The 27,981-nt window shown below is 42.6% G+C and overlaps 1 protein-coding gene across 1 annotated transcript in view; it reads right to left on the bottom strand.

Moving 5' to 3' along the window:
• Window positions 1-24,617, bottom strand: part of LPAR1 (lysophosphatidic acid receptor 1) — a 55,581-nt gene extending 30,964 nt beyond the window's left edge. The window contains exons 1-2 of the mRNA XM_054397903.1: window positions 24,570-24,617; window positions 5,424-6,171 (exon numbers count right to left, since the gene is read on the bottom strand). Coding sequence (XP_054253878.1) covers window positions 5,424-6,171; window positions 24,570-24,596 — 775 coding nt within the window. The 5' untranslated portion in view covers window positions 24,597-24,617. The remainder of the gene's footprint in view (window positions 1-5,423; window positions 6,172-24,569) is intronic.
• Window positions 24,618-27,981: the final 3,364 nt, after the last annotated feature.

Raw genomic sequence — 27,981 nt, 5'->3', positions numbered from 1 at the left:
AAATGGTCTTAAGTTGTGCCAGGGGAAGTTTATACTGGATATTAGCAAAAACTCCTGTACTGAAAGAGTGGTGAGGCATTGGAACAGGCTGCCCAGGTAGGTGGTGAAGTCACCATCCCTGGATGTGCTCAAGAAGTGTGTAGATGTGGTGCCACACACATCTGTAGTTTAGTGGTCAGGGTTAGGGTTGGACTCAATGATCTTAAAGGTCTTCTCCAACATTAATGATTCTGTGTTAGCTTTGGACCACCAGAATAACTTCACATGGGCAGGAAGGTCTGCCAAAGTTCATGTGATGCCCATAATCACACCTCATCTAGACAAGATCATCTTCATCTCATCCCAGGACCACTTACTTGGTAACTGATGAAATATACTTGATGATGCTCAGGTAGGTCAAAGCCTTGAGATTTGGGAACTTACAAAGACAGGTCACCCCACTTAACCATGCATAAAGACATGACTCTGGCAAAATACATGGTGGTGTCGTTCAGACTGTGGTACTACTTCATGGTCTTTTTTCTTTCCTACTGAAAATCAAGTGCTCTTACTACATGAGAAGAGGAAACAGGAAGAGATACAGACTGCATGCCAGAAAAGACAGCATAGCTGTTGAAAACACTTTCAAAAAATCTGCCTCCACAGAATCTCATGCTTTTGATCTTGGAATAAAATGCTGCATATAAATCAATCACCAGAAAGGCTGAAGTTATCAACAATGCACTTTATTTTCTTAACTGCTGAGCTACAGCATATGTTGACACTCGAGTGAATTACCATAGCTATTTGCTGATTTCCATCTCCATTTGGTCCCTAATTGTGAAAGAAAAGCTACAGAAGTACAAAAATAAGTCTTTTACGACTGTGGCAGAAAAAGAGGGCAGGAAAAAAGCTGTTGCTGAGCAGTTCCACACTTCCAGATGTTTGTACTGAACTTCCAGATGTTTTCTTGCATTTATTGGTTCACTATAATAAGTAAGGAACTGTCTTCAAACACAGTGAGATGACTTTAAATCAAAACTGTTTATACAAAACGAAATTTCACTTAAAAAAAAAAAATCTATGCCCACATTAGTTTCCAAATCTTACAGAATAAACCACGTTCCTCAAAACAAAGTGGATGGTCTTACAGTCAGGAAAGACCTAAGTTTCTCTTCAGATTCTGTTAGCATAAAGGGTAAGCAAGCATGAATTCATTGTTTGCTCTTCCTACATTCTGGGGGCCAGCTGAGGAGTCTGACTCAGCAGATATGACTAATTTTGGCCAAACACCATTCAGAACTCACCCAGCGCAAAAGGTTAATTGGTAGGATTGGTGAAATTGAGAAGGGTTGTTGCTAATATTGTTATTAAAAGTTCAGTTTTAAAACCCCAGAAGCATAATCTCACAGTCTAACATAACAGAAGAATGCCCAAAGACATGTATGGACACATAGAGAAGAGTTGTCTGCATTATAGAAACAATTAAAGGTGGGGATTAACAGTATTTAAGCAGAATAATATACAGGCTAACTTGGCAATGGTAACAATCCAAGCTGGTAGTTATCTAGAAATGCAAGTATGTAAGAACCCCCAGCCTTTTGTCACATTCCAGGCCATGGAAACACAGAGCAGAGATAGTTTTTCAGCCCTGAGCTCTGAAATCCTTTTTCAGAGCTTTCGCTGCTTCTTAAAGCAGTAGTTATTGTCATGCATTTTTGAGACAAACCTACATTTGGCCTAGCCAACTGTGATCTTCATCAGAAAAACAGTTTAGCTTTGTCCTTGAGAAAAATGAGGATGGAGGAGAGGACACCAGCTTTCAGTTGTTGTATCTGCTATGTTTCTGCCAGTTCCCTTGATCACTCATTTAAACCTAACACATGGTGGTGGCAAAAGACAGCATTACTGAGCTGCAAACCAAACCAGACTCAGCTTTATGGCTATGTGTGATACACAGACGAGTCCTGCCTTACCCCCAGTGCAAAACGAAAGGAATGATCGAGAGAAAGAGCTTTATGTTCCTTGTTACTTTCGAAAGCTTTCAAAAGCAGCCTTGTTAAAAGAAAAAAAATGGGCTCAGCTTCCTCCTGTTTAAAATATTTTACTCAAGGAAAAAAAAAAAGGGGGGGGGGTGTAAAGTAAAATAAAAATCTATTCTCTGATTTTGACTTGTTCCTAGGATTCTGCTGTGTGGGATGACGCAGTGTGCCAGACCCCGACCGCTCCAGCTAGCGCGTCAAGCGCCCGCAGCCCTCCCCACACAATCCGCCTCTTGTCAGCGGCGGCTGGCGCCCGCCCCGCACATGCTGACAGCATCGCGGCCGAGAGGGCTGCGGCCCCTTCGGAGCAGCTTCTCTTCTCCTTCTGGAGCATGGCAGCAAGGCTCGAGGAGGGCAGGCTGTGTGAGGCAGCTAACAAACAAGCAGCTCTTGTGTCAATTCCCTCCTGTTCCTGCCCTCTGAAACTCAGTGTGTGGATGGGAGCAGAGAAAAAGACGACCGTCTTCTCGCAGAAGTGAGGCTTTGCCTGGGAGTACAGCCAGCAGGACGAATTCAGGGAGGCTCGTTTATGGAAGCTTAAAAGTTAAACCCTTTGTTGCTGCCCCAAATCACAAGGGGGTTACTTATAGCTGAGCAGCGTTCTAACAAAGATGCTAAGACAAGGACTGGCCTGCATTCCTCTGCTAAGTTTACTGACACTCCAAGCTCCGTTTTCCCTTGGCTCCAAAGGCATCCTCCCTCCCATCCAAAATGAATTGTCCTCCCCTTGGTAAATGGACACCAGCTCACTTCCCCACTCAACCGCGGGGCAGAAGAGGAGGGAACGGGATCGTAAGAATAAACTGAAACACTTCCTTTCCACTCTCCACCTCCAGCAAACGGTTTCTGCCTCAAACAGCAATGCATTAACCTGATCTGCACCACCGAGAAAGGCAGAGGGTCTCTTCCTCTGTTATTGAGGTTCAGTGATGCAGAAAAGCAGCCAGACTGCATGATACAAAAGTCTGGCAAGTTGGTCTAGGCAGCCCAAGGCACTGACCTTTCCTGGCTTTCCTGAAGCTGACACAGATAAACTTGCAGCTCAGTGCAGTGACAACCTTTGAAAGAAGGCACTCAGGAAGTAAGACACTTGAAATTAAATCCACTCCTCCTGAAAACTGTAATTCAGACTTGCAAGCAGACTTCAAGCAGTGTCAGAGCACCAGGATATCCACCTGATCAGTAGGGCTGACTGTATCATTTACTCCAAACTGAGATACCACCAAACCTGTGCTTCAAAGTGGTGCTTAGCTTTTTTTCCCTTAGAACCACAACAATCCATTGGAAGTGCAAAGTAATACCAAGGTGGGAGATCCAAATACAGGACAAAGTGTCACAGACAGGGGATGCCTTTGTTTTCTTCAAACAGATTTAACAAAATAATACATTATCTTTCTGTAAACAATGTGTTATGCAGATTAGGTGTTAAAGCAGAGTGCATGCATAACACTGAAAGAATTTAACTGCATCAGTGTAAGAAATAAGCTCCTGTTTGAATTTTGAAGAAAGCTTCGACATGTACTACCTGCAGTCCCGGAAAGTCTTACTTCAAACTGCCCCAGTGGGGAATCAGAGATATTACTGAACTACATCAGCCACTAAGCTTGAGTCACCTTCAGTTTGGCTAATGCTACATAACCCCTGGAGTTGTTCCACTGTTTCCAGAACAATACCTGGAAACAATAAGATATGATCCTTGTAAACCTCTACTGTTGTGGCCACACTGGGTGGTCTGTGTGTCTTCTCTGTGATCTCTGCTTACAGGCAAATGGACTTGCAGTCACTACCCAAACTTCCAACTGTATACATACCACTGGTCCCATACATGTGTGAAATTAGCTGCTTACTTTTCCCACCCTTTTATTATATTTTTTTTAAGACTGAGCCAGTCTTTCACCTCAGAGGAAATATTCCACTATTGTATGAACAGCAGTTCCTTCAGGAGGCCAAACAAGGATCGATCTCCTAAAAAGAAGACTGCAAAACCTGATTTTTTTCTGGTGTTCTTAACCTCATCTTGCCTTCTGTGAGGAGGATTTCAGAGGTGGGAAAGGACAGGTTTTCAAACCACCAGGCAGTTTTACCCACCGCTACAGCTTTTCTTACAAAACTCACATAATTTCTTTCCCTGAAGAGAAGAGCAGGACACATAGGATATGACAACTGCCCAGGTTAGCTGACTACACAGTTCATGATTTGATTGCAAGACTAATCACTAGTCCAGAGAGCAATATGTATGTTCTTAAGCTAACATGTGAGTTGACACAGTAACTCACATGGCAAATATTCTGCCGTGGTTGTGCAGCCAGTAACTGCTAGAAAGCACAAGCTACAGGGAAAAGCCACAGAAATCAGGATGTCAAAGCAAGAACTGGGGCTATGTTTTGGGCTTTGCATACTGTGTGCAGGTGCATTTCTGGACTACCAGGGTAACTTCATGATGCAACAGGGTACTAGTATCACAAAAGATCTGTGCAGCATGCTGCAGGATCTCATGGGTTGGGACAAACAAACAACTGGCATCCACCTTGTCTGCCTGCAGCTCACTAACATCTGCAGCAACAAAGAACAACAAACTGCAAAGAACATCAGAAGGGAATGGCACCCAGTATCCAGTCTTTGCATAAGGAAACTGAGAGCCCCCAGCCAAGACAAACCCCAAATACAGCTATTCACAAAAAGACAGGAACCTTCAAATTCCAAAGTGTCTTGTATTTGCTTCCTGTTTCCCCGTTTTCCAAACCCTGAAGCTTAGGCACCTCCCAAGCACTGTGCGGACGCACACCAGTGCCTTACATGCTACTTTTCGGTTTTAGTAAACTGGCAGATGTGCCAAACATGAAAGACCTGAGCCAACTGAACACACAGTCCTGTTTAACATGCAGAAATCTTTTAGTCAGCAGCCTGGGACCCCTCGTTGTTCTCCATATATGGGACCACTGCCTGAAAACACATACAACACCTTTTGGGTTGCAAAAAGGACGCAAAAGGTACTTCAGTGGAAGACTGAGTCTTCCTTATACCATTTTAATGTTGCAGCCGTTTGGCACCTTCAGAGGCAAAACAGAAAACGCTGCTCAGGATATGCTGCTACAACAGCTTTTAAACCTGTACTGCTGAAAAAAAAAACCAAAAACAAACCACCACCACTTTGCTTCTTGAGGGCCTGGATTTTCATCAGTTTCATGTTACAGGGTTGAGTGACCAAGTCTCTTCTAGACATTTCCATAAATAGGCTTGATAGTCTCAACACAGTAATGAATGCTGGGGATTATTATTGCTCCCCACTTCTTCTGGTGTCTTCTAAATGCTACTGCCCTCCCAGGAGCTGGACATGCATTACTGAAACCATCTGATAAGAAACAGAGAGGGGAGAACAAGGGAGTCAGAGCAAACACTTACCAAGCACAATGACCACAGTCTTTAGGAGGCTCATCATGGTGTCCCGATTCCTGCGGGGTCCAGAACTGTGTCTGGACATTCTCATAGTCCTTTGGCGAACGTATCCAAAGATATGAGCATATAGGACCACCATGACCACAAAAGTGACCAGGTTGAAAATAGCCCAGAAGACCAGATAGGAGTCACTATAGAGCGGTGCCATGTTGGAGCAGTGAGTGATATCACAAATACAGTTCCATCCAACGCTTGGTATGGCGCCCATGACGATGGCCATAGTCCAGATAACAACGATCACCACCACCACTCGCCGGTTGCTCATCCGAGTGTGCAGCTGCATTCGGAAAACTGTGATGTGCCGCTCGATGGCGATGGCCAACAAATTGGCTACAGAGGCTGTCAGGCTAGTGTCGATGAGACCCTGACGAAGCAACCAGGTGCTTACAGTCAATCTTCTAGTGTTGGGTCCTGTGTTGAACATTAAGTAAAAGTAGGCCAGCCCTGCAAAAAAGTCCGCAGCGGCTAAGTTGGCCATTAAGTAATAAATAGGAAAGTGGAATCGGCGGTTGACATAAATAGCCACCATAACCAAGAGGTTGGCCAGCATTATGAAGATGCAGACGGTAATCCCCAGTCCCATTACAAGCTTGCTGACAGTGTTCCACTCAGTGGCTAGATATTTTCCACTTCGGTTATAAAAGAAGGCAATGGTTTCATTGTAGTAGCACTGCGGTTCGCTCATGGCTGTGGACTGAAAGAAGATGGGGGTGGGGGGAAAACAAGAAAAAAAGGAAAAAAAAAAGAATGACATCAGAACTGAAAACATATGTGTGTCTCCATGGACAAGACATGCAGAGAGTGGGGAGGGGTCTGGAAGGGAACATACTTCAGAACAAATTTATTTTTTCAGACCAAATGGCATTCCACCACTCAAAAACAATTGCTCTGAGGAATCTAGTAACAGCAACCAGATTAGAAACAACCAGAAATACTTCCATCTGCTGTAGGAGCTGACATGGTTACAAAATGCACAGCAAATGAGCTTCTGACCAAGCAGACCTGCTGAAAAATTCACTCAGATTGGCATGCAATTCCTAATTATTAAAGTTAACTGTTACAGGACACCTTATTTACTTTATCAGTGGGTAAAACTGTTGCTTGTAGTGGTGATTGAAGAAGAGTTCCTCAAAGAGGAGGAAAAGTGGGTTACTTTTCACAGCATATTTTGGCTCATTCAGGTCTCCATCAGAAACATGTCATCTCATCCTGTCTTAAAAACTGAGAACCACACTCTAAATTATGATCATCAATGTGCCCCAAGACTGTGACTTGCCAGGGCCAGGGGCCGTGTCTGTCCCTAGAGCATGAAGTACATTTATGAACAAGAAAAGAAGCATGCCACTGTAATTCTATTGAACATGCTACTTTTTCCATCAGCCACATTTCTAACCAGGGTTTGAAGTAGCCCGTGCTTTTAAGTATAACTCATCTGAACTGGCTTATTCCAATTTGAAACAGGAGAGAGGCAAGAAATTAGTAAAGCGGTATTTGACTTAGCTAGTTGTAAAAGCATGAAACCTTATTTCTTATATTAAATGTTGTTATGAATATGTCAGGGAATACATGGTTAATTTTCCTCACAGAGTACTTAGCTGAGCACAGCTACACATGCAACAAACAAGCCTCATACTCCACCAGAATGCAGAAGTTTTCTATAAAACTGCTGGCTAACAAGAAAATGCTTAATGAGTTTCCTTCTTCAGTTATAATCAATTACTTGAGGTGTAATTCCCAAAAGGCAAAGCTTAAAAAAATGAACCCCTCTGAATAACATCCTGGTTCCTTGTTTAGTATGGCTTAATGATGAGGATATAAAAGTAGGAATTAAAAAAAAACAAAAACAAAAACAAAAAACCCAGAACCAACAACCACAACAAAACCACCCCAAAAAACCTCCCACAAACCAACCACAAACAAAAAAAACCCCCACAAATCAAACCACAAAACTTATGTCCAAAAAAGTTTCCTTCAAAGGAGACCTGACTCTGACATTCTGCTTTTATGTCTGTGAAACTGTGTTGACTCAACTTGAATTGTCCCAAAAAAGAGTAGTTGTAGCATGAAATCAAATTAAAGAACATATCAAAACCACTAGAATATGAGAAAATCTTCCCATTAAAATATGCAAACAAAACCCTATGTTTTGGACAGCTCCAGTCATTCTGCAGAAAATGCTACAGCTAACTTAACCTCAGGTTGAAACCAGAAATGTACAGAATTAGGAAACAAAATTAATAACTGGACTCAAGTGAAAATAATTTCCTTAGAATTCCCCAAAGCATTTGCCATTTCCTTTCGTTTCCCTGTGTTTGTCAACACAATTAAGCTCATTCCAATAAAACAATATATAAAACTTTTCACCTGTATCCCTAATGCATTACATGACATTTAGACTCACGTTAAAGAAAAGACTTTTTTTTTTATTATTTTGCCTGCAACCTAAACATTAATCGGAAAACATTTGCATACCCAGCTAAAGTAAATAGTATTTTTCAACACAGTGACTATAAAAATTTTTACTGTTCCTCTAGGATACAGCAAGTCCTAGGTTAGAAACCTTTCAGCCTTCATTATTTTAGAAATTTTAGAAGTTCTCGTATAGGATCTCTCTGTTGCATAGGAAAAACATCAACAACAAAAATCTATTTATAAGGGATACTTAACAAGGGGATACCTAGCTACAAGACATCTGGATTTAATTCTTTGTTTAAAGACCATGCAGTAGTAACAGGTCAAGTATAAGAACCCTTGAGGGAGAGAGGAAGTCATACGAATGAATTGTGGCCCTTCTTAAAGCTTGCCAACATATGCATTAATTATGTGAGTGCCCTGGGTTTGGTTTGTTGTTTTTTTTTTTTCCCTCTGTCTGCAGGAGTATCTGGATGCAGTCTTACAGCCTGAGTTACAGAGGAGGTCAGGACTCCAGCACCTAGTGGACTTCTGCGCTCTTGAAGAAATTCTCTCTTTGTCCATTTATTTGTAGATCTAAATGTTTCTTTCAGACGATTGCAGCCCATATATAATGACTCCTGCTCTGCTGTTATGGAGGGATGCCAGCTACACCTGGCAGAAAGTATGTTTAGTTCAGAAATTTAAAATGTGGTGGATAGCACTTCCATTTTTGGTGGCCGTGTTTTGTGCCTGGGCTTAGAGTGTGAATTACCCTGATTTTGTAATAACCTTTTCAAATGAAATCTGAGACAAGCTGTAATAATTAACACCAAGCCAGGGCTGAATGTATGCAGCTCACATAAGAGTACATTAAATGCTACAGTCAGACTTGTTGAATTTAAAGCACTTGAGCAGTCTCAGAGGAACAGCATGAGGCTCCCTATCTGCTTCTCTCATTTTGAAAACATGAACAAAACACTCTGTTCACGTAAAGTGTTTTGGAGAAGTTTCTGGGGTTAGGGTGTGCTAAAAACTGGGATCTTCTTTACTTTAAAAGTAATTACTTTAAAAGTAATCTTCTCAGTCCCACAGGAAAGAAGAGCAGAAAAGCAGGCAGTTTGCTGACAGAAGTTCAAAAAGGGGACTTCCACATGATCAGCTTTCTCAGATTTCAGTGTATATTTTACAGAAAGGTTTCTGACCTCTCAGTTCACGAATATACAAATCCCAAGGCTTTGCATTTACTGGTGATGCTGCTATCTAACTGGAAAGGCTCAAACACGGGGGGGAAATACAACATATCCCTGAGTACCGAAAGTGTTAACATACCATAATGGCATATGTAAGCAGGCAGACCCATCCCCTCTCCTGCTCCTGAAGGAAAAGGGGCAGGGAAGTTTATATTTTAATTTCCTGAAGTTTCACTCAGTGTGTTTCATCGCCTGAGTAAGCCAGATGTGCAGTGCCCTGAGATTTACCTCATTCATTTAGTATTTCTCAACAGAAGTTTCAAACAAACTGAGCTGCAAATTGCCCGCGTTCACTAAGCCTCTAGAACACATTTGTGAAGAAAAAGACAACGTTTGAATTATAAACAAACAAGAGACATAAAGAAAAACAGGGTACAAGCAGGCTAAACACAAAGCCTTCTTTAACCATGTTAGGTTGATCAAATACTCAAGACACTGCTGTTCCAAACCAAAGAACAAGAAAATCCTGAATACATGAAGTTAATCTCTTCATATCATTAGAGGTAGTTATAACCACAAGACAGGACATATAGACCAGGAAATCTGGCACCAATACTTAATAAATAAAACTCACTCTGCTCCTGACAGGCTGGAGAGATGGGCACAAGCCAACCTCATGAGGTTCAACATGACAAAGTGCAGGGTCCTGCATCTGGGTCGAGGCAATCCCAAGCACAAATACAGGCTGGGCAGTGACTGGCTGGAAAGCAGCCCTGAGGAGAGGGACTTGGGGGTGCTGGTGGATGAGAAGCTCAACATGAGCTGTCAATGTGCACTTGCAGCCCAGAAAGCCAACCAGAGCCTGGGCTGCATCAAGAGAAGTGTGGCCAGCAGGTGAAGGGAGGTGATTCTCCCCCTCTACTCAGCTCTGGTGAGACCCCACCTGGAGTACTGCATCCAGTTCTGGAGCCCCTATTACAAGAGGGATATGGACATGCTGGAAGGTGTCCAGAGAAGGGCCACCAGGATGAGCAGAGGGCTGGAGCACATCTGCTATGAGGACAGACTGAAAGAGTTGGGGCTGTTCAGTCTGGAGAAGAGAAGGCTCCCAGGTGACCTTATTGTGGCCTTCCAGTATCTGAAGGGGGCCTACAAGAAAGCTGGGGAGGGACTTTTTAGGCTATCACGTAGTGATAGGACTAGGGGGAATGGAATAAAGCTGGAAGTGGGGAGATTCAGGCTGGACGTGAGGAAGAAGTTCTTCCCCATGAGAGTGGTGAGAGCCTGGAATGGGTTGTCCAGGGAGGTGGTTGAGGCCCCATCCCTGGAGGTGTTTCAGGCCAGGCTGGATGAGGCTCTGGCCAGCCTGATGTAGTGTGAGGTGTCCCTGCCCATGGCAGGGGGGCTGTAACTAGATGATCCTTGTGGTCCCTTCCAACACTGACTGATTCTATGATTCTATGATTCTACAGTGAACACCCAGCCATCCCATGGCCAGAATGTCACCTTAGCCTTGGCCTTTGCAGCCACTACCTGCTATACTTGTTCTCTCAGTCTTTCTCCTCTGAGGGACCACAATAAGCAATGTGTAAGCAATATTTCACTGTATTGTGTTTGACTGATCCTGCTGCTGCCCCACCCCTTCAATACAGCTTAAAGAGCAGGGTAAGGATTTGGATCCATGCCCTGGAGCCGTTTGCCCATGGGATTTTCTTGAGTCATCAGCACATTACCTGTTTCCCCTCACAGGGAAGAGATCTGGCTGCCTGAAGTAAGAAGGTGAGAGGGGATCTCTGGCTCCTGCCAGCTCAGTGCTGAGTGACAACCCACCTGTTGAGGGTCGTATGTGGAAAGATGCTTAGGGTAGGAAAAAAAACCCACCAACAAGTTTTCAGACACCACTGATTGATATTGTCTAAATGAAACATGAGTTAGCACAAGGTGCCTGAGGGACAAATGAGCAGTTTGCAAACCCCACCACAATCTGAGTGTTTGCAGAGTTCCTCAGGCCACCTAACAAAGAAATGAAACAAAACACAACAAAAACCAAAACAAACCAAAACAAAGGAGAAAAAGAAATTTTTAAAAAATAAAAGACACCCACCTCAGCATGCATGGATGCACTTATTTCTTGCCAAGAGAAACAGAGCTGTACATTCTTAGAATACTGAGGTCTAACTTTCACAGAGCTTTTAAAACTTGGAAGCCACAAAAATTGTTCCATATCTAAGAAAAAAAGTTAATATTTTAACCCTAAGCTCTCCAAACAGTCTGCTCCTCTGTTTTTTTTTTTCCCCTTTACTGAATGAACCTTGACATGCTGCTGTTTTCTTACTGTGATTGTTTAAAACTGTCTTTTTATTTTTTCTCCGCAAAGTTCAAGCAGGGAAAGCAAAGGAATGTAAATAAGTCACTATTGGGTGTAAGAAAGCAAAATAATGATTGTTCTAAACACTTCCATTAGAGAGATAGAAATGTTTAAGAACTATTACTCAAAACAAGGTTGGGGAGTTCGGGAGGTTTGCAGCTTGCTGGGCTTCTGTCTGTCTGCTGCTTCTTCTTTTCTGGCTGAAGATAAAACACTGACCTTGACAAGATAAGTCTAACAGCCTCTCTGCTGCTTGACTCTGCCTTCTGCCAGGGGTCTGGGGAGATTCCTTCCTGGGGGAGAGAGGCCCTTGGGGAAGAGGCCCCTTGGGGGAAGCAAAGGGGGCTTGGTTGTGTGTTTCTGTTGATTGTACATATTTGTAGGTGTTGTGAATAGTGTCTATTTGTACATATTCATTGCATTTCATCATAGATTGTAGTTTTGCTTTTAAATACAGCTTTCATTTGCTTCCAGACTGGCTAGCCTGGTTATTGGGGGGGATTTCAGCTCTCACACTGCTACCCTTACCCAGCACACAAAAAGAAGATGAAAAGCAATTTATTTGGCAATGAAGTCTGAAGAAGATCACAATTTTGCATAAATGAAATGCCAAGTCCAAGTCCTGCAGTCCCCTTAAAGTTGGCAAAACTCTGAGGAGACTCATTCTATACAGGATGAGCTTTTAATTCTGAGGTAGCTATCTTCTGAATCCCTCAAATACTATTTGTCATTCCAAGCGCTACGCAGTTCAGCACAAGGGCTAACCTGCCTGCTCCCTCAGTACAAAAGCGAGGGGACGAGTAACACACACAACTCACGGCTGAGATGAAGAGTTCAATATAACATGAGATATCATAAGCACAACGCATAATTACCTTAGCTAGTAATCAAATTAGTCTAATAGTACAATACATGAATACCTTATCTTATCCTAAGTGCAATAGGTATCTTACAGCTTTACAGACAGACTGGAGAGCTGGGTAAAGAATAACTTAATGAAGTTCAGACAGGATAAGTGCAGAATCCTGCACCTGGGAAGGAATAATGAACTGCACCAGTACAGGTTAGGAGGTAATCTGCTGGAGAGCAGCCCTGTGGAGAAGGACCTGGGAGTCCTGGTGGACAAGAAGTTATCCATGGGAGAGAAATGTGCCCTTGTGGCCAAGAAAGCCAGGGTATCCTTGGGTGCATTAAGAGTGTGTCTAGCGGATTGAGGAAGGTTCCCCTCCCCCTCTATTCTGCCTTAGTGAGGCCCCACCTAGAATACTGCATCCTGTTCTGGGCTCCCCATTTCAAGAGGGACAGGGATCTACTCCACAGAGTCCAACAGAGGGCTACAAGGACGATTAAGGGACTTGAGCACTTCCTTATGAAGAAAGGCTGAGGGACCTGGGGCTGCTAAGTCTGGAGAGGAGAAGACTGAGAGGGGATCTAATAAATATATAGAAATACATGAGGGCTGGGTGTCAAGAAGAGCTGGCTGTCGAGGACAGCCTCTTCTCACTTGTGCCCTGTGATAGGACAAGGGGCAATGGATGTAAACTACAGCACAGGAAGTTCCACCTCAACATGAGGAAGAACTTCTTTGCTGTAAGGGTCACAGAGCACTGGAACGGGCTCCCCAGAGAGGTTGTGGAGTCTCCTTCTCTGGAGACTTTCAAGACCTGTCTGGATGTACTCCTGTGTGACTTGCACTAGATTCTATGGTCCTGCTCCGGCACAGGGGTTGGACACGATGATCTCCAGAGGTCCCTTTCAGCCCCTAATATCCTGTGATTTAATGCAGCAGTGAATGAAAAAGCAGTAGCGCTGATCTCAGTTGAGGCAAATACTGTGATGTTTACCAACATATCAGGAAGGTCAGAGCTGATAAACTTTTGGGAACTGCCAGCTTTTAAATCCCCAAATACTAATTAATGATATAGTTAAAATAAGCATATGTAAGCACAAGAGTAATGGAATCAATATGTAAATACTTTCTCAACCCACAACTGCAAAAACATGGGTTTTATGAAGGCAAAGCTGTAACAGATGAGGAAAAAAAATCAGTATGCAACAAAAAATTCACCATCAACTTAATGAAAAGCACAAACTATTGTTCTAACTGCATAATGCTAAACAAGAGGTTTAAAAGTATGGAGGGCAACACAGTGTTTCCTTTGAAGATAAAAGTGGAAGTTGAAGAGGCATTTACCCAAATTTTAAGTGAAAAAAATAAATTAAAAAGTCTTAAGGATCCTGATTCATTATAGACTTATGCCTACCATGCCTTCTGTAAAGATATAATTTTATCTGGATAATTAAAGCATGAAACTCTACCACCAAGATACAACAGTCCTCACATACCCTTTTCAGAATTCCATCTCCCTATTGATGGTGGAAAGGATTTAAAGAAAAAGCTTGTATGATAAGATGTGGTGGTTCAGTCACCAATGAAGAAGTACTTAATTTCACTAGACTTAAGTTTGCCCTTCACATACCTGAAAAGACAGAAGGAAATGAGCCTTTTTTCAAGGGGATCCCTGTAACTCTGCTACTACATGATAAAGGACAAAGTTACTTATGGATTGTGTGGCAATAGCTAGCATATCTAATAATTACTTTGTTGCTGTGGAGCCTCAGAACTGATTAGTGTTCCATTTACTATAAACTGAACTGAGAAGTTCCTACAGTTCATGTATGAAAAGGGGAACCCAATGTATGAGCAACACCTGAACAGGCTGGAGAGTTGGGCAGGCAGAAATTTAATGAAATACAACAAGGACAAATGTAGAATCCTGCATCTGGGAAAGAATAACCCCATGGACTAGTATGGACTGGGGGCTGATCTATTGGAGAGCAGTGAAGGGTAAAAGGACCTGGGGTCCTGGTGACGACAGGATGCCCATGAGCCAGCACTGTGCCCTTATGGCCAAGACAGCCAGTGGCATCCTGGGCTGTGATAGAAGGGATGTGACCAGTATGTTGAGTTCTGGGTCCCTCAGTTCAACAAGGGCCTCAAGGAACTGCTTGAAAGAGTCCAGCACAGAGCCACAAAGATGATCAAGGCAGTGGAACATCTCACTTACAAGAAAAGTCTGAAGGAGCTGTATCTCTTCAGCTTGGAGAGGAGGAAACTGAGGGGTGGCCTCAATGATGTTTATAAATATGTGAAGGGCAAGTGTCAGGAGGATTGAGTCAGGCTCTTCTCAGTGATGCCTAATGACAGGACAAGGGGCAATGGGTGCAAGCTGGAGCACAGGAAGTTCCACGTGAACATAAGGAAAAACCTTTTCACTGTGAGGGTGACAGAGCACTGGAACATAGCATGTGTTTCTATGCACCCTGCTCTAGGTAATCCTGGTCTGGCAGCAGGGTTGCACTAAATGATCTTCCAAGGACCTTTCCAACCCCTAATATTCTATGACTCTCTGATGTATACAGTCAGTGTACCACAGAGACCCAGTCAGTCACCAGCAATACCGGAAAAAAGAAGCAATTGACTGCTGGAAGGTATAATTCACGAGTGACACAGATCCTGTTGGAAACTATGATTACAGCCTCCGAGACTGACTACAAAACCAGAGAGGGTGTTGACCTTTCTTAGTGCTTATTCACTCTCAACTAGTATAAACCCAAGTTCAAAAATAGCTTCCGTGGGCTAAAAAAAGGGATGGGTCAGAGCAGGAGGCACAGCTAACTCTAAAAATGCCTTTCTTCTGGAAGATGCCAGGGTCAGTAACTATCAGGTCTGAAATACCTCAACTTAACCCCACAGCTTTTCAGGATATATAAATCAGGAGCTGTGCAATTCAATATTCAAACACAAGAGCATTAGTGAGGAGCACTGCAGGTCAGGAGCATACTGAGGTGGCCCAACAGGACCCCAAATTACCAGCTCTGTGATTTTGCCTTCTTGCACTTTCTGCTGCTAAGAAGGAAAGGCAGTGAGCATGCACATGCACACACATGTGAGCACACATGTGTACATACACATGAAGTCTCTTTCACTGAAGAATTCTTTAAGCAATAGGAGATTTAGGAAATTAAAAAGCTACAGGAAATTTAAAAGCTAGAAGAATGGGGAAGAACTATCCACAGAAAGACAGAATGAATCAATCCTTGTGTTTTATCTGCTTTTCCACAGATACAGAAATTTCAGAGGAGCTGCATCCTGCAAAAGCACTACATGCATCTTCTAATGAATGCTTTCCAGCTAAGGAGGAAACTCTTTGAATCAAGGCATAGTCCTACACCATCATATTGACCCTTACATTGGCCTAAACACTTTGATTACTAAAAACACTTTGATTACTAAAAAAATTTTCTCAGACCACACCCCAGTTATCTGCCACCCTGTGTCTGCCTTCCAACCTTCCCCCAAACAGAAGCCACTGCTGCAGTGCAGAGATATTGCAAAAATAAACTAGTTGGCTTTGCCACCAGGAGAGATTGATCTGACATGGTGAGGCCAAATTGGGTAGTTGAGCCCAAACGTCTCATACAGAGTAAAAGAATTCCTGCCAAGCTCTTTAAGTTTAATTTTCTTCTGGGGGAGCTTTCATGACAACCTGAGCTTCACAAACATTAGCCAAACATGGATACAAGCTTAATTCCTCCTGGCTTTGTAGGACACACAGGAGGGACTCTATATTCTATCATCTAATTTCGTGACTGAAATATGCCACCTTTTAATCTTCAGAAAAAGTTTGTTTCATAATGCAGACTAAACTTCTCCACTGCTTCAACCCATTCACTCCATGGTTGCCTACCTGCCTTATCCTCAACTTGAACATCACAGCCAGACATCTGACTTGCTGTGAGTCCCTGAAGGCTGCTATGCATGCTCAGTGCAGCTCAGGACAGACTTTCCCCAAAGACCCCAGCCGTGGGAACAGCTTTCTGGAGGGTGGTGCAGCATGCAGTCTCTGTGTCACTTTAGAAGTTATCAGAGTGGAAGAAACAGGAGGAAAAAAATAAATTGAAAACCTCCATCTCTAATGTCCCAAGTGAGTTTCCATGCATAATGAATTACCACATGCATCCTTTGGGCCCAGTCTGGTGTTCAGTGAGCCAAGCTGGGAATTAATTCTTGGCTCTAGTAGCTGAGAGTCTGGCCTTTTACACTAAAAATTCTGTAGGCTGTTGGGGTTACTTCCATCTCCAGGGCACACCTTCCACAGCTTCTCACCACTCAAACCAGAAAAGCAGGGGATTTTAATTTGAAGGCAAAACGTTTATTCAAAACTATGCTAATGAACACAAAAAATTTGATTTTGGGGTGGAAACTGACATTTCCAAATGTCCTGTGTTTATCATGGCAAATACCCTTTTTTTCCTTGAAATATAGACCAGTTCACATTTCTTTTGCTTTCATGCACTATTTTGTGAAATATATAAACAGAATACAGAGAGAAATCTTTCTCAAGATTCTCTCTCAGTAACTTGGTCATACAGTACTGAGCAGTTGCCTACTTTGAACAACAAGGAGAAGCATTTTGAACCCCTGGTAATCTCATATAAGAATAAAAGCACCCAAAAAGTATACTGCTATTTATGTTTCCCCTATGATGCCTGTAACTGGGTGGATATACCTCAAATTACAGAGTGTTTCTTCCAGTCTCACCATTCCCTTTTGTTTTCTGGTTTACCTTATTTACAACCACCAGAGGTCTGTTTTGGTAAAGAGGTTAATTTGTTTACTTATCTAGAAGGTAAGAAAACAAAAAATCTGCACATTTGTGCCTGTAGAAATTAAATCACCAAATCAAAAATGCAAATTGCATTTGCCTTTGTTGGGGAAAGGAGTAATAACAGATGTGCTACCTCACAGGAGTCTCTTCTCAAGCATCATTAAAAGATGAAAAAGCTACTGAGGATGACCATTCTGTGACAAGGACAGTTTAAATCCCTTCCACCCTAATTCAAATAAAAAGACAGGAAAACAGAGAAATATTCAGTAGCATAGTGTGGGACATGAAAGACCACTATAATGAAAACTGCTCTGGATTTATCTTTGGAACAGCTGCAAGGCAGTTATTTAAATGTACTCATTTACTTCTAGTATTTGGCTGGTAGGATCCACTGCTGGCAGAAGCAAAGAGAGAATGATGAATTTTTGTTGTTTTCTTGTTTTAAGCATTTCTGAAGCACTGTTGGAAGTCCCTGGTTCATTAAGCAACTGGAGCCCAAATTGTTTCTTCTTCAAAGGTTTCACTGCAGAATTCATTTCATGCCATTCACAAAGAGAGAAGATAGTAATCACGCAGAGTACACATTAATCAGTTTAGATCACCACTTATTATGTTTCCTTTTTGCAAACAGCAAAGCCCTCTGGGATGCTAAATGCTTCTTACAGAATTATTTAACTTTCCGCTTGCTGCATTATCAGACTAATCAGGTTGCTATGATATAGTTTTCCTTATACATAGCTGAGGTATGAAGTCATTACATGTACCACAAATACCCCTAACTTAAACCCCAGAAAGTTCTGCTGTACTTTGTTTCTCTCTCTTTTGAGAGCTGAATGGTTTATCTAATCTGAAATTACTAGATTCTGACTTACATTAAAACCCTGCTGCCAAAATCTCAAAGCATATCCTGGAATTTTTTCATTTCATTGACTTGACATACTGTGAATGGTGCCCCAGGACTATTTTCTAGTTCAGATTTCAGCTATGGATAGCAAAACTACCTTGAAATTTTATTTATCCTTCACACCTGAACAGAACCAAGATGCCATGAATCTGTGCTCTTAATCACCACTTCCTACATCTGGCAACAGGATGCTAGCAGAGAAAGAAAATGGGAGCAGAGAGTTGTGGACAGGTCAGTGCATAAGAAGGTACATGATAGGAAATGGGTTGCAGGGAGCACCAAAAGCAGTTCCTATGTTTACAAGCTATCAAGAGGAGCTACAACTTCACACCTGGTGTCAAGAACTGGCTTTCAAAAAGTTTTTCAAAATGTGAATCTTTTATAACCTGGCTCGGAAGACAAATCTTGAGAAAGATACAATTTGCAATTAATTACATTAGCAAGACCTTCCCTCATTGTGGTCCCAACAAGAGCATCTGCAGGATTCAAGGCCAAGCAGAAATCTGTCAGGCTCAGCTTTAGATCGCAAAATGCCTTGCTGAGGCTGGAATTCTTCCCTACAGTAAATAATTCCTGTTCACCTTCTGCTGTTAAAGGACTGAGGATGAGCAGAGGAATGTTCATTACTGATACATACACAGACATGCATTGGTATAAAAAATAGATAATCATAGAACCCTACAAGTTGGAGAAGACCCTCAGGATCATCAAGTCCCACCATTAACCCTACTCTACAAGGTTTACCCCTAAACCATGTCCCCAAGCACCACATTTAAGCAACCTCTAAATACATCCAAGGTTGGTGACTCAACCACCTCCTTGGGCAGCTCATTCCAATGCCTGACCATTCTTTCAGTGAAAAAATTCTTCCTAGTATCCAGTCTAAACCTACCCTGTTGCAGATTGTGGCCATTCCCTCTTGTTCTGTCACTAATTACCTGTGAGAAGAGACCAGCACCAACCTCTCCACAATGTCCTTTCAGGTAGTGTAGAGAGCAATGAGGTCTCCCTTCAGCCTCCTCTTTTTCAGACTAAACAGCCCCAGCTCCTTCAGTTGCTCCTCATAAGATTTATTCTTCAGGCCCTTCAGTAGCTTTGTTGCCCTCCTCTGCACTCTCTCCAGCACCTTGACCTCTCTTCTGTATTGAGGTGCCCAAAACTGGCCTCACCAGTGTGCTCAATCACCTTCCTGTTCCTGCTGGACACAGCATTTCTAATACAAGCCAGGATGCCATTGGCTTTCTTGGCCACCTGGGCTCACTGCTGGCTCATATGCAGTTACTCCAAGCCTACACTGACCAGACATTAAGGAAACTGACTCTGCTGGCAATGCTGAAGGGAAAAAAAAAAAGATTAAAAGATAAAGAAAGTTTAAAGTAAAGTAACTGAGATGTCATGTAGCTCATGCAGAAAGCATGCAAGGCTACTTCCAAGTTTTTGAATTTAAAAAAAAAAAAAGCTTTATTTAAAAAATTAGTCTCTAACTGTATTCTGCACTGCACTGTGGCATCTGTTCAGTTATAAAAGGCAAAACAATATCCTCCAGGGGAAAAAATTAAAAATTAATGAATGTAGTTTTCTAGCATATATCCAAAATTCATTTGTATGTCAACACAAAAAAGAAAGGCAAGCCCAGACAGTTTGTCTGGAAAGTGGTTTACTTCAACACCTCCATCTAACAATTCCTTTCTTTAGCTATGCATCTCACTACAGCCTTGCCTGTTAAAAAACTCTTCATAGACTTATAGAATGGTAGGGGTTGGAAGGGACCTTTAGAGATCTAATTCAATGAACACCCCTGCCAAAGCAGGATCACCTAGGGCAGGTCACACAGGGTTTTGAAAGTCTCTGGAGAAGGAGACTCCACAACCTCTCTCTGGACAGCCTGTTCCCTCACAGGGAAGTTTTACCTCATGTCAAGAATTTCCTGTGTTCATTTGTACCCATTGCCCCTTGTTTTATCACAGGGCAGCACTGAAAAGAAACTGACCCCTTCTTCTTGGCACCCACTCTTCAGATAGCTATAAACATTGGTAAGATCCCTTGTCAGCTTTCACTTCTCCAGGCTAAACAGCCCCAGGTTTCTCAGCCTTTATTCATAAGACACATGCTCCTGTCCCTTAACCATTCTCAAAGCTCTCTCTTGGACTCTCTCTAGTATTTCCCTGTTGCTCTTGAACTGGGGAGCCCAGATATGAACCAAATACTTCAGATGTGGTTTCACCAGGGCAGAGTAGAGGGGGAGGAGAACCTGCTTCAACCTGCCAGACACACTCAGTGTGTCCATTGGCCTTCTTGGCCACAAGGGCACATTGCTGTCCCATGGATAACTTACTGTCCACCAGGTCTCCAAGATCCTTCTCCATGAAGCTGCTTTCCAGCAGGTCAACCCCTAACCTGTACCAGTACATAGTGCTGTTCCTTCACAGGCGCTGGACTCTACATTTATGCTTGTTGAACTTCATTTGGTTTCCCTTCACCCAGCTCTCCAGCCAGTCCAGGTCTCACTGAATAGCAGCACAGCCTTCTGATGCGTCAGCCACTCCTCCCAGTTTTGTATCATCAGGAAACTTGCTGAGGGTATACTCCCTGCCTTCACCTAGGTCACTGAGATGTTGAACCAGACAGGACCCAGTACTGACCCCTGAGGAACACCACTGGCAGCAGGCCTCCACCTGGCTGCTGATCAGAACCCTCTGAGCCCTACTGTTTAGCCAGTTGTCAATCCATCTCATAGGCTGCTCTTCTAACTTCCTGTGCTTACCTACCCTCATATGTTATAGAAGACATTGTCAAAAGTCTTGCTGAAGTCAAGGTAGATAACATCCACTGCTCTTCCTTCATCTACCCATCTTGTCACACCATCATAGAAGACTATCAGATTACCCAAATATGATTTCTCCTTGGTAAATCCATACTCACTGCTCCTGATAACCTTTTCTTCCATGTGTTTAGAGAGGTCCTCCAGAATGAGTTGCTTCATCACATTTCTAGGGATGGAGGTGTGGCTGACTGGTCTGTAGTTTCCTAGGTCTTCCTTCTTGCCCTTTTTTGAAGACTGGAGTGACATTGCCTTTCCTCCAGTCACAGAATCACAGAATCAGGCTCCTCTCCTATTGTCTTTCAAAAATGATCCAGAAGTAGTACAGCAACATCAGCCAGCTCTCTCAGCACTCACAAGTGAATCCTATGGGGACCCATGGATTTGTACATGTTCAGTTTACCCAGATGATCTCTAACTCAATCATCACTGACCAGCAGAGAGTCTTCCTTCCTCCAGGCTTTTTCTCTTACCTTTAGGGTCTGGGATTCTTGAGGGCTGGTCATAGCAGTGAATACTGATGCAAAAAAGGCATTTGGTAACTCTGCTTTCTCTGCATCTTCTGTCACCAGGTCATCTACCTCATTCAATAGTGGGCCCACATTTTCCCTATCCTCTTTCCCACTGATATATTTGAAGAAGGCCTTTTTGTTCTTTTCTACTTCCTTTGACAGGTTTAAGTCCAAGAGGGCTTTAGCTTTCCTTGTTGCATCTCTACCTGCCCTGACAACATTCCTGTAATCATCCCAAGTGACCAGTCCCTTTTGCACATATTGTGAACTTTCTTCCATATGAGTTTTTCCCACAGCTCCTTCCCCATCTATGCAGGTCAGATCTCCCATTCCCTCTGCTTGATTTTTTGCTCATAGAAGTGCACCTATCTTGAGCTCTGAGGAAGTGTTGTTTGAATATTAACCAGCTCTCTTGGGGCCCCCATCTTCTAGAGTTCTAGCCCACAGGATTCCTCCAAGAAGAGAACAAAATTAGCCTTCCTGATGTCTTCCTTACCCTTGGAAACACACAAATGGTTCCCAGCCAATTGCCTGGTGCTGTTCCTATTTTACAGAGGATTGAACACCGTATTAACCATCAGACTCCCAACTGTTTACTGAAATACATGGGAATTCATTCATGCATCTAAGTCTGCCCATAGGGATATCAAATTTGGGTCCATCTTTACAGCATGAAGTTGAGAGAATGGTATTTTGTACCATAACCTCCCACACTGAGATATCAGTCATTGCTTCCTGCTGCCACTTCTTTTTCACTTCCAAATCAAGTCTCATTAAAACACAGCCTCTAAAACCCAAGCACAAAGGAACAACTTTCTGGGTTACCAATCAATAACCAGAAACATCCATTTATCTCTAGTCTTTGGTCTAGTGATGCAAGTTCAGGGAAGGACTTATCCAGCAGAAACCTGCCACAGACAGACAACATGTTCATTTATCCACCCTATGTACAACAGAATGGTGACTATACTGATAGAGTCCTTTACAAGTGATACATTTTACTCCACTCATTCTTGCACCACAGCTGACCTTACTTTCTCTTCAAGAAGGCAATCTTGAACAGTGATCCTTAGATACACAGAGCCTTCTCCTCTATGAAGAAGGCTCAGAAGAGAGACCCTGTGGAGGCAGGGGTGCAAATGGCTTTCAGAGGATGCAAGGAGATGACGTATGGGAGTCTTTTTCCAGAATGGGAGAAGACTCTGGTAGCAGCCAGGCAGCATGGAATAGAAGCCTTCAGCATCACAAAACTCCTTATCTGATCCTAACAGATACTTTTAAAATACACTATTTCTCCATTTGAAACACAAAAGGAAGAGGAGTGTAAAGGTATTTCTCCAGAGTGGATTTTAGATTCCACCCATTTCACATCACTATCCATTAGTGGACAAGTTTTTTTTAATTTCACAGGATCGAGGGATCTCTGAACTATTGCGTTTCTCAGTGCGTATTGCCAAGAGGTTGTAGTGTCCTGAGCCAAAGGATTTCTGCAAACAAACAAAATTTTCTGACATTTACCATAATTGATTGTGGTGTCCTCTTCATTAAAATATACATTAAAATCATAGAAGCATTCAGGGTTGGAAGGCACCACAGGGATCATCTAGTTCCAACCTCCCTGCCATGGGCAGGGACACCTCACACTACATCAGGCTGGCCAGAGCCTCATCCAGCTTGGCCTCAACCACCTCCCTGGACAACCCATTCCAGGCTCTCACCACTCTCATGGGGAAGAACTTCTTCCTCACTTCCAGCCTGATCTCCCCACTTCCAGCTTTATTCCATTCCCCCTAGTCCTATCACTACCTGAGATCCTAAAAAGTCCCTCCCCAGCTTTCTTGTAGGCCCCCTTCAGATACTGGAAGGCCACAATAAGGTCACCTCGGAGCCTTCTTTCCTCCAGACTGAACAGCCCCAACTCTTTCAGTCTGTCCTCATAGCAGAGGTGCTCCAGCCCTCTGATCATCCTGGTGGCCTTTCTCTGGACACCTTCCAGCATGTCCATATCCCTCTTGTAATAGGGGCTCCAGAACTGGATGCAGTACTGCAGGTGGGGTCTCACCAGAGCTGAGTAGAGAGGGAGAATCACCTCCCTTGACCTGCTGGCCACACTTCTCTTGATGCAACCCATGCTCTGGTTGGCTTTCTGGGCTGCCAGTGCACACTGACAGCTCATGTTGAGCTTCTCTTCCACCATCTCCTCAGGGCTGCTTTCCAGCCAGTCACTGCCCAGCCTGGATTTGTGCTTGGGATTGCCTCGACCCAGATGCAGGACCCTGCACTTGGTCTTGTTGAACCTCATGAGGTTGGCTTGTGCCCACCTCTCCAGCCTGTCAAGGTCCCTCTGGATGGATCCCTTCCCTCCAGCCTGTCTGCTGCACCACACAGCTTGGTGTCATCAGCAAACTTGCTGAGGGTGCACTCAATGCCACTGTCCATGTCACCAACAAAGATGTTGAACAAGACTGGTCCCAGGACTGAGCCCTGAGGGACTGCTTGTCACTGGCCTCCACTGGGACATGGAGCCATTGACAGCCACTCTTAAGTTGTAACCACAGCTGTGGATGCAGCCACATCCTTAAGTTTTAACAGAGATTTGGGTCCCTATGAAGTCAAAAGGACTTTGAAAATGCCTTTTGTAAGATGAAATCTTGGCTGTTACCAACTTCTTATTTTCTGTTTGTAATATTTACTTCACCAGACAATACAAGTACTTGGTGTTCAGGATATGGAGGTAAAGAAATTACTTAGGTATTTATAGATATTAAGTATGAAACACACTTTGATTCATGAAAGCAAGAATAGTGTGTTAGTAATTGTAAGTATATTATTCATTTTATTGCTGCTTTTGGCTTAAAAGTGTAGCTTTTCAGATAAGGACATTGAAGCTGAAATTTCCTGTTGTAATATTCCAACTGAACCACATTATGACTTTCTCCTTTGTGCTTTTTAGGCACGGTAAAAGTCAAACCATAGTGCAGGGATCAGCTACATGGATTCCACAAAGATCGTATTTTGCCATATTATTTTTTAATTCTACAAATAGTTGTATAACACATCAATGCCACATGTCAAAGTACCAGAACATTCTTAGCAAACGAGTGTCTTTGAAACAGCATTTCAGGAAAAAGAAAAATCCCTCAGTGACTCAGGAGTGGGACAGGAGGAAAAAAAAAAGCTAGGATTCAAGGACAGTCAGTTCAGCTGCTAGTTTCATTGTGATCTACTCACCTCAATCACCTCTGGTTGAGACATCATGGAGGACGGCACCAAATCAGTGGGGATATCCATGGTAGCTCAGAATGCCCCTGCTGTCCTTGCACACTTGCTCTGTACCCACAAACCCTTGGTAGGAACACAGAAGCACTTCCTCAGACCCTAGTCATGCTGGCATTTGCTCCTAGTAGGAAAGAAAAAATAAAATTATTGAGAATAACACAAAACAACTGGATATGCAGTCACCATCCAAGCCCCCCCTGGCTGCTGCAAAAAGCAGCCTGTGAGTTTGCTTACATGGCTGTTCACAACAGATTTGCAGGAGTTTCAAAGGGCACAGTTGAATTTGGTCCAGAGCAGCAAGAGAATCCACTCTACCACACAAAACAAAACTCACACAAACTAAATATGGCAAGGAGGCTAATGAACAGATCGTGTCCACATTTGCAAGGAAAGATTGTCACCTGCAGAACACTGGAATCGTGTTAAAGTCAGGGCTTTTTCCACACCAAAAGAAAAACAAAACAAACAAACAAAAACCCACCACCACCAAAAAAAAAAAAAAAAGCCTTATGAAAAACTAACTACTTGCTGGAATGTAGGGCACATTTATTTACAGTTTGGTGACCATATGAGCTTTTCTCCTCTGTTAAAAAAAGAACCTTAAACATTATGATGTCTCTATCCTTATTTTAACCATAGTTACTTGTTTTGCCAGAATAGGCACAGATGTGCTATAGGGGAATACATTGAATTGCTGTGTAAAATCTGATCAGATGATCTAAGAGAATGAATTTATTTTCATAACCATCATCTTTATCAAGGTTAGACCAGCTTCTGCACACATTGTTATCCTTTTGTGCACAGAAAAGCAAACAAAAAGGGAGAAAACATTAATCACATTTTAAAAATGAAAAATATGGCTACTGCAGTTTTTTCCCCTCAGTCAGGCCAGATATATACAACACAACCCATAAATTAGTCACCACACAAAGGATTTTTCTCTATATATCTACCACTTCCTATTCTGTCAGTCAAGGCAGAAAACTACTCACACTACGAATATTCAGCATCCAACAAAAATACCAAAACCCACCCCAAAATTAACTGCTATTTTTCAAACTGAGACCACGGTGTAGTCATATAGACAATGCTAGCAACCTTCCTGGCCACCAGCTCATTTTTGCAAAGGCAATGCTTACTTACTAAGCCAAGAAATAACAGAGAAGTGCTGTAGGAAAGTTGCACTCTGCATGCTTTTCTAAGTTAGTTATGTCTTGTTTTGTTGGGTTGTTTTTTTTTTTTTCCTTCAGTCTTGTTCATTTAAACTCAGCCTTTGCATGTCACTGTGGAAATTATTCCTCCTTTTTAAAAAGCATCATCTTAAAATTAAGCCTGTTTCATATTTCAACACATCCCCACATGCCTTACGTCATACATAGCTGTCTCATCATCCAAGCTTTTGGAATGACTTTGGAATCACTTGGATCACTTTTTCCATCTTTATATAGCTTTCCAGTGACCCCTATTCTTTCCTACTCATTTCTTGCTAGAAACCTTTCATACTTTCCACTCCTTGCTCCAAATGTCTACTACTATACTCATGAGGAGGACAGAAAATGGAGATTTAGACTCCTTCAATAAAGTCTTCACAGAAGTCAAAGTACCAAGCCACATATCTTTCGTGCTTCCTGTTCTTTTCAAAAGTCAGAATTTTGTTTCTGTTCACGATTTTTTCCACTGTGCATGGCAGGTGAAGGACACAGAGAGCTTCAAACTACTGGTTCTGACTTAGGGAAGGTTTGCTGGTTTTCAAACAGTGATTTTTCAATAAAGCGCCATCAACAGCCTCAAGATCCTCAATCAGCACATCTCATCACTGTTTTGTGAGCTGTCATAAATGTAACTTAAATAAGAAAATCTTTGTTTCTCTTCTTTTCAAAACAGGCTTAAAGAACAGTGACACTGCATCTACTTTACAGCAGCCTGATTTTAGTTTCTTCTAAAATGTATAATTTTCTCTTAATTCTGAAATGCTGTCACTCTTGGATAATTAAGATGGTGAGAAAATTACAGATGAAGCAAACTTCAGGGAAGACCATCGAGACCACAATTAGAGGTATGCTTAGAATACTGTTTGCCACATATAAAAAGGAGATAAAATGGTAATATTTACTAGGGAGCATCACAGATCTGGAACAAAATCTAAGGAAATGGAAATAAAACAAAAAAACTTAATTCTGTTCACACTGTAGCTAGCTCTGTGTATTCCAGTTAGAACATGAATGTCAGAAAATGTTTAACCCCATAAAATCCAGCAAGCAGTTTAACAGATGAGAGGAGAAATATGCCTGTAGTAATTTTTCACTGTCTCCTCAAAAAGCAGAAAACACAAGGTTAGTAAAAAAAATCCTATGACCATTTTGCCTTTCCCATTCTGCACCTAGCTGTATTTTCATTGTTTATATTGCACTCATCCCTCAACCTGGCTAGGAAAAGGAAGGCTCTACTACATAGCCCTTGTTTCTCAACCTTCTGAGGATGACATTCACATTGATTAAGACTTTCTGCCAGGTGCTTGAAGTCCTAAAAGCACTCCAGCTGAAAACAGGTAGGACTGTACAAAAGGACTGTCCCCTCATTCCCAACCCACCCCTTCATCTTGAGGAATAATAAAGTACAAATAATAAAGGACTGTGATTTCACAGCATTGCAAATCCAGGCTGGCTCCATTCAGGCAAACAAAGGTGGCTTCTAACATAATACCCATGTGAGCTCGGAGTGCAGCCCTGTGTTTTTCAAGAATTGCAAATAAAGGGAACAGGATCCTCAAATGAGATTGACTGAAGGGCATTAGGACAGGAACTGTAATCTCTATTATAAAGAATGTCTGAAAGAGAAAAGCACAGGAGCAGCTTCTTACTAATTACATTCTGATGGCTTGTTGCACTATAAAGTGCTGAAAAAAACACCCAGATTTGGAAACAGATTCACAAGTATCATTCCCAAACATGGGAACTGCAGGTGTCACCCTACATACTATTCTCTAGACACTGCTCTCTTTACTGAGTGCATCTAGAGAACTTCCAGTATCTGAAGGGGGCCTACAAGAAAGCTGGTGAGGAACTTTTTAGGGTGCCAGGTAGTGATAGGACTGGGGGCAATGGAGCAAAACCAGAAATGGGTAGATTCAGATTGGATGTTAGGAAGAAATCCTTCACCATGAGGGTGGTGAGATGCTGGAATGGATTGCCCAGGGAGGTGATAGAAGCCTCATCCCTGGAAGTTTTTAAGGCCAGGCTGGATGTGGTTCTGAGCAACCTGATCCAGTGTGAGGTGTCCCTGCCCATAGTAGGAGGGTTGGAACTAGAAAATCCTTGAGCTCCCTTCCAACCATACCAGTTCCATGATTCTATGATTCTAACTG

Source organism: Indicator indicator, chromosome Z, assembly GCF_027791375.1.
Source record: "Indicator indicator isolate 239-I01 chromosome Z, UM_Iind_1.1, whole genome shotgun sequence".
NCBI classification, from domain to species: Eukaryota; Metazoa; Chordata; class Aves; order Piciformes; family Indicatoridae; genus Indicator; species Indicator indicator.
Note: the sequence above shows the minus strand (reverse complement) of the source record. Positions and strands in the feature narration are given on the sequence as shown.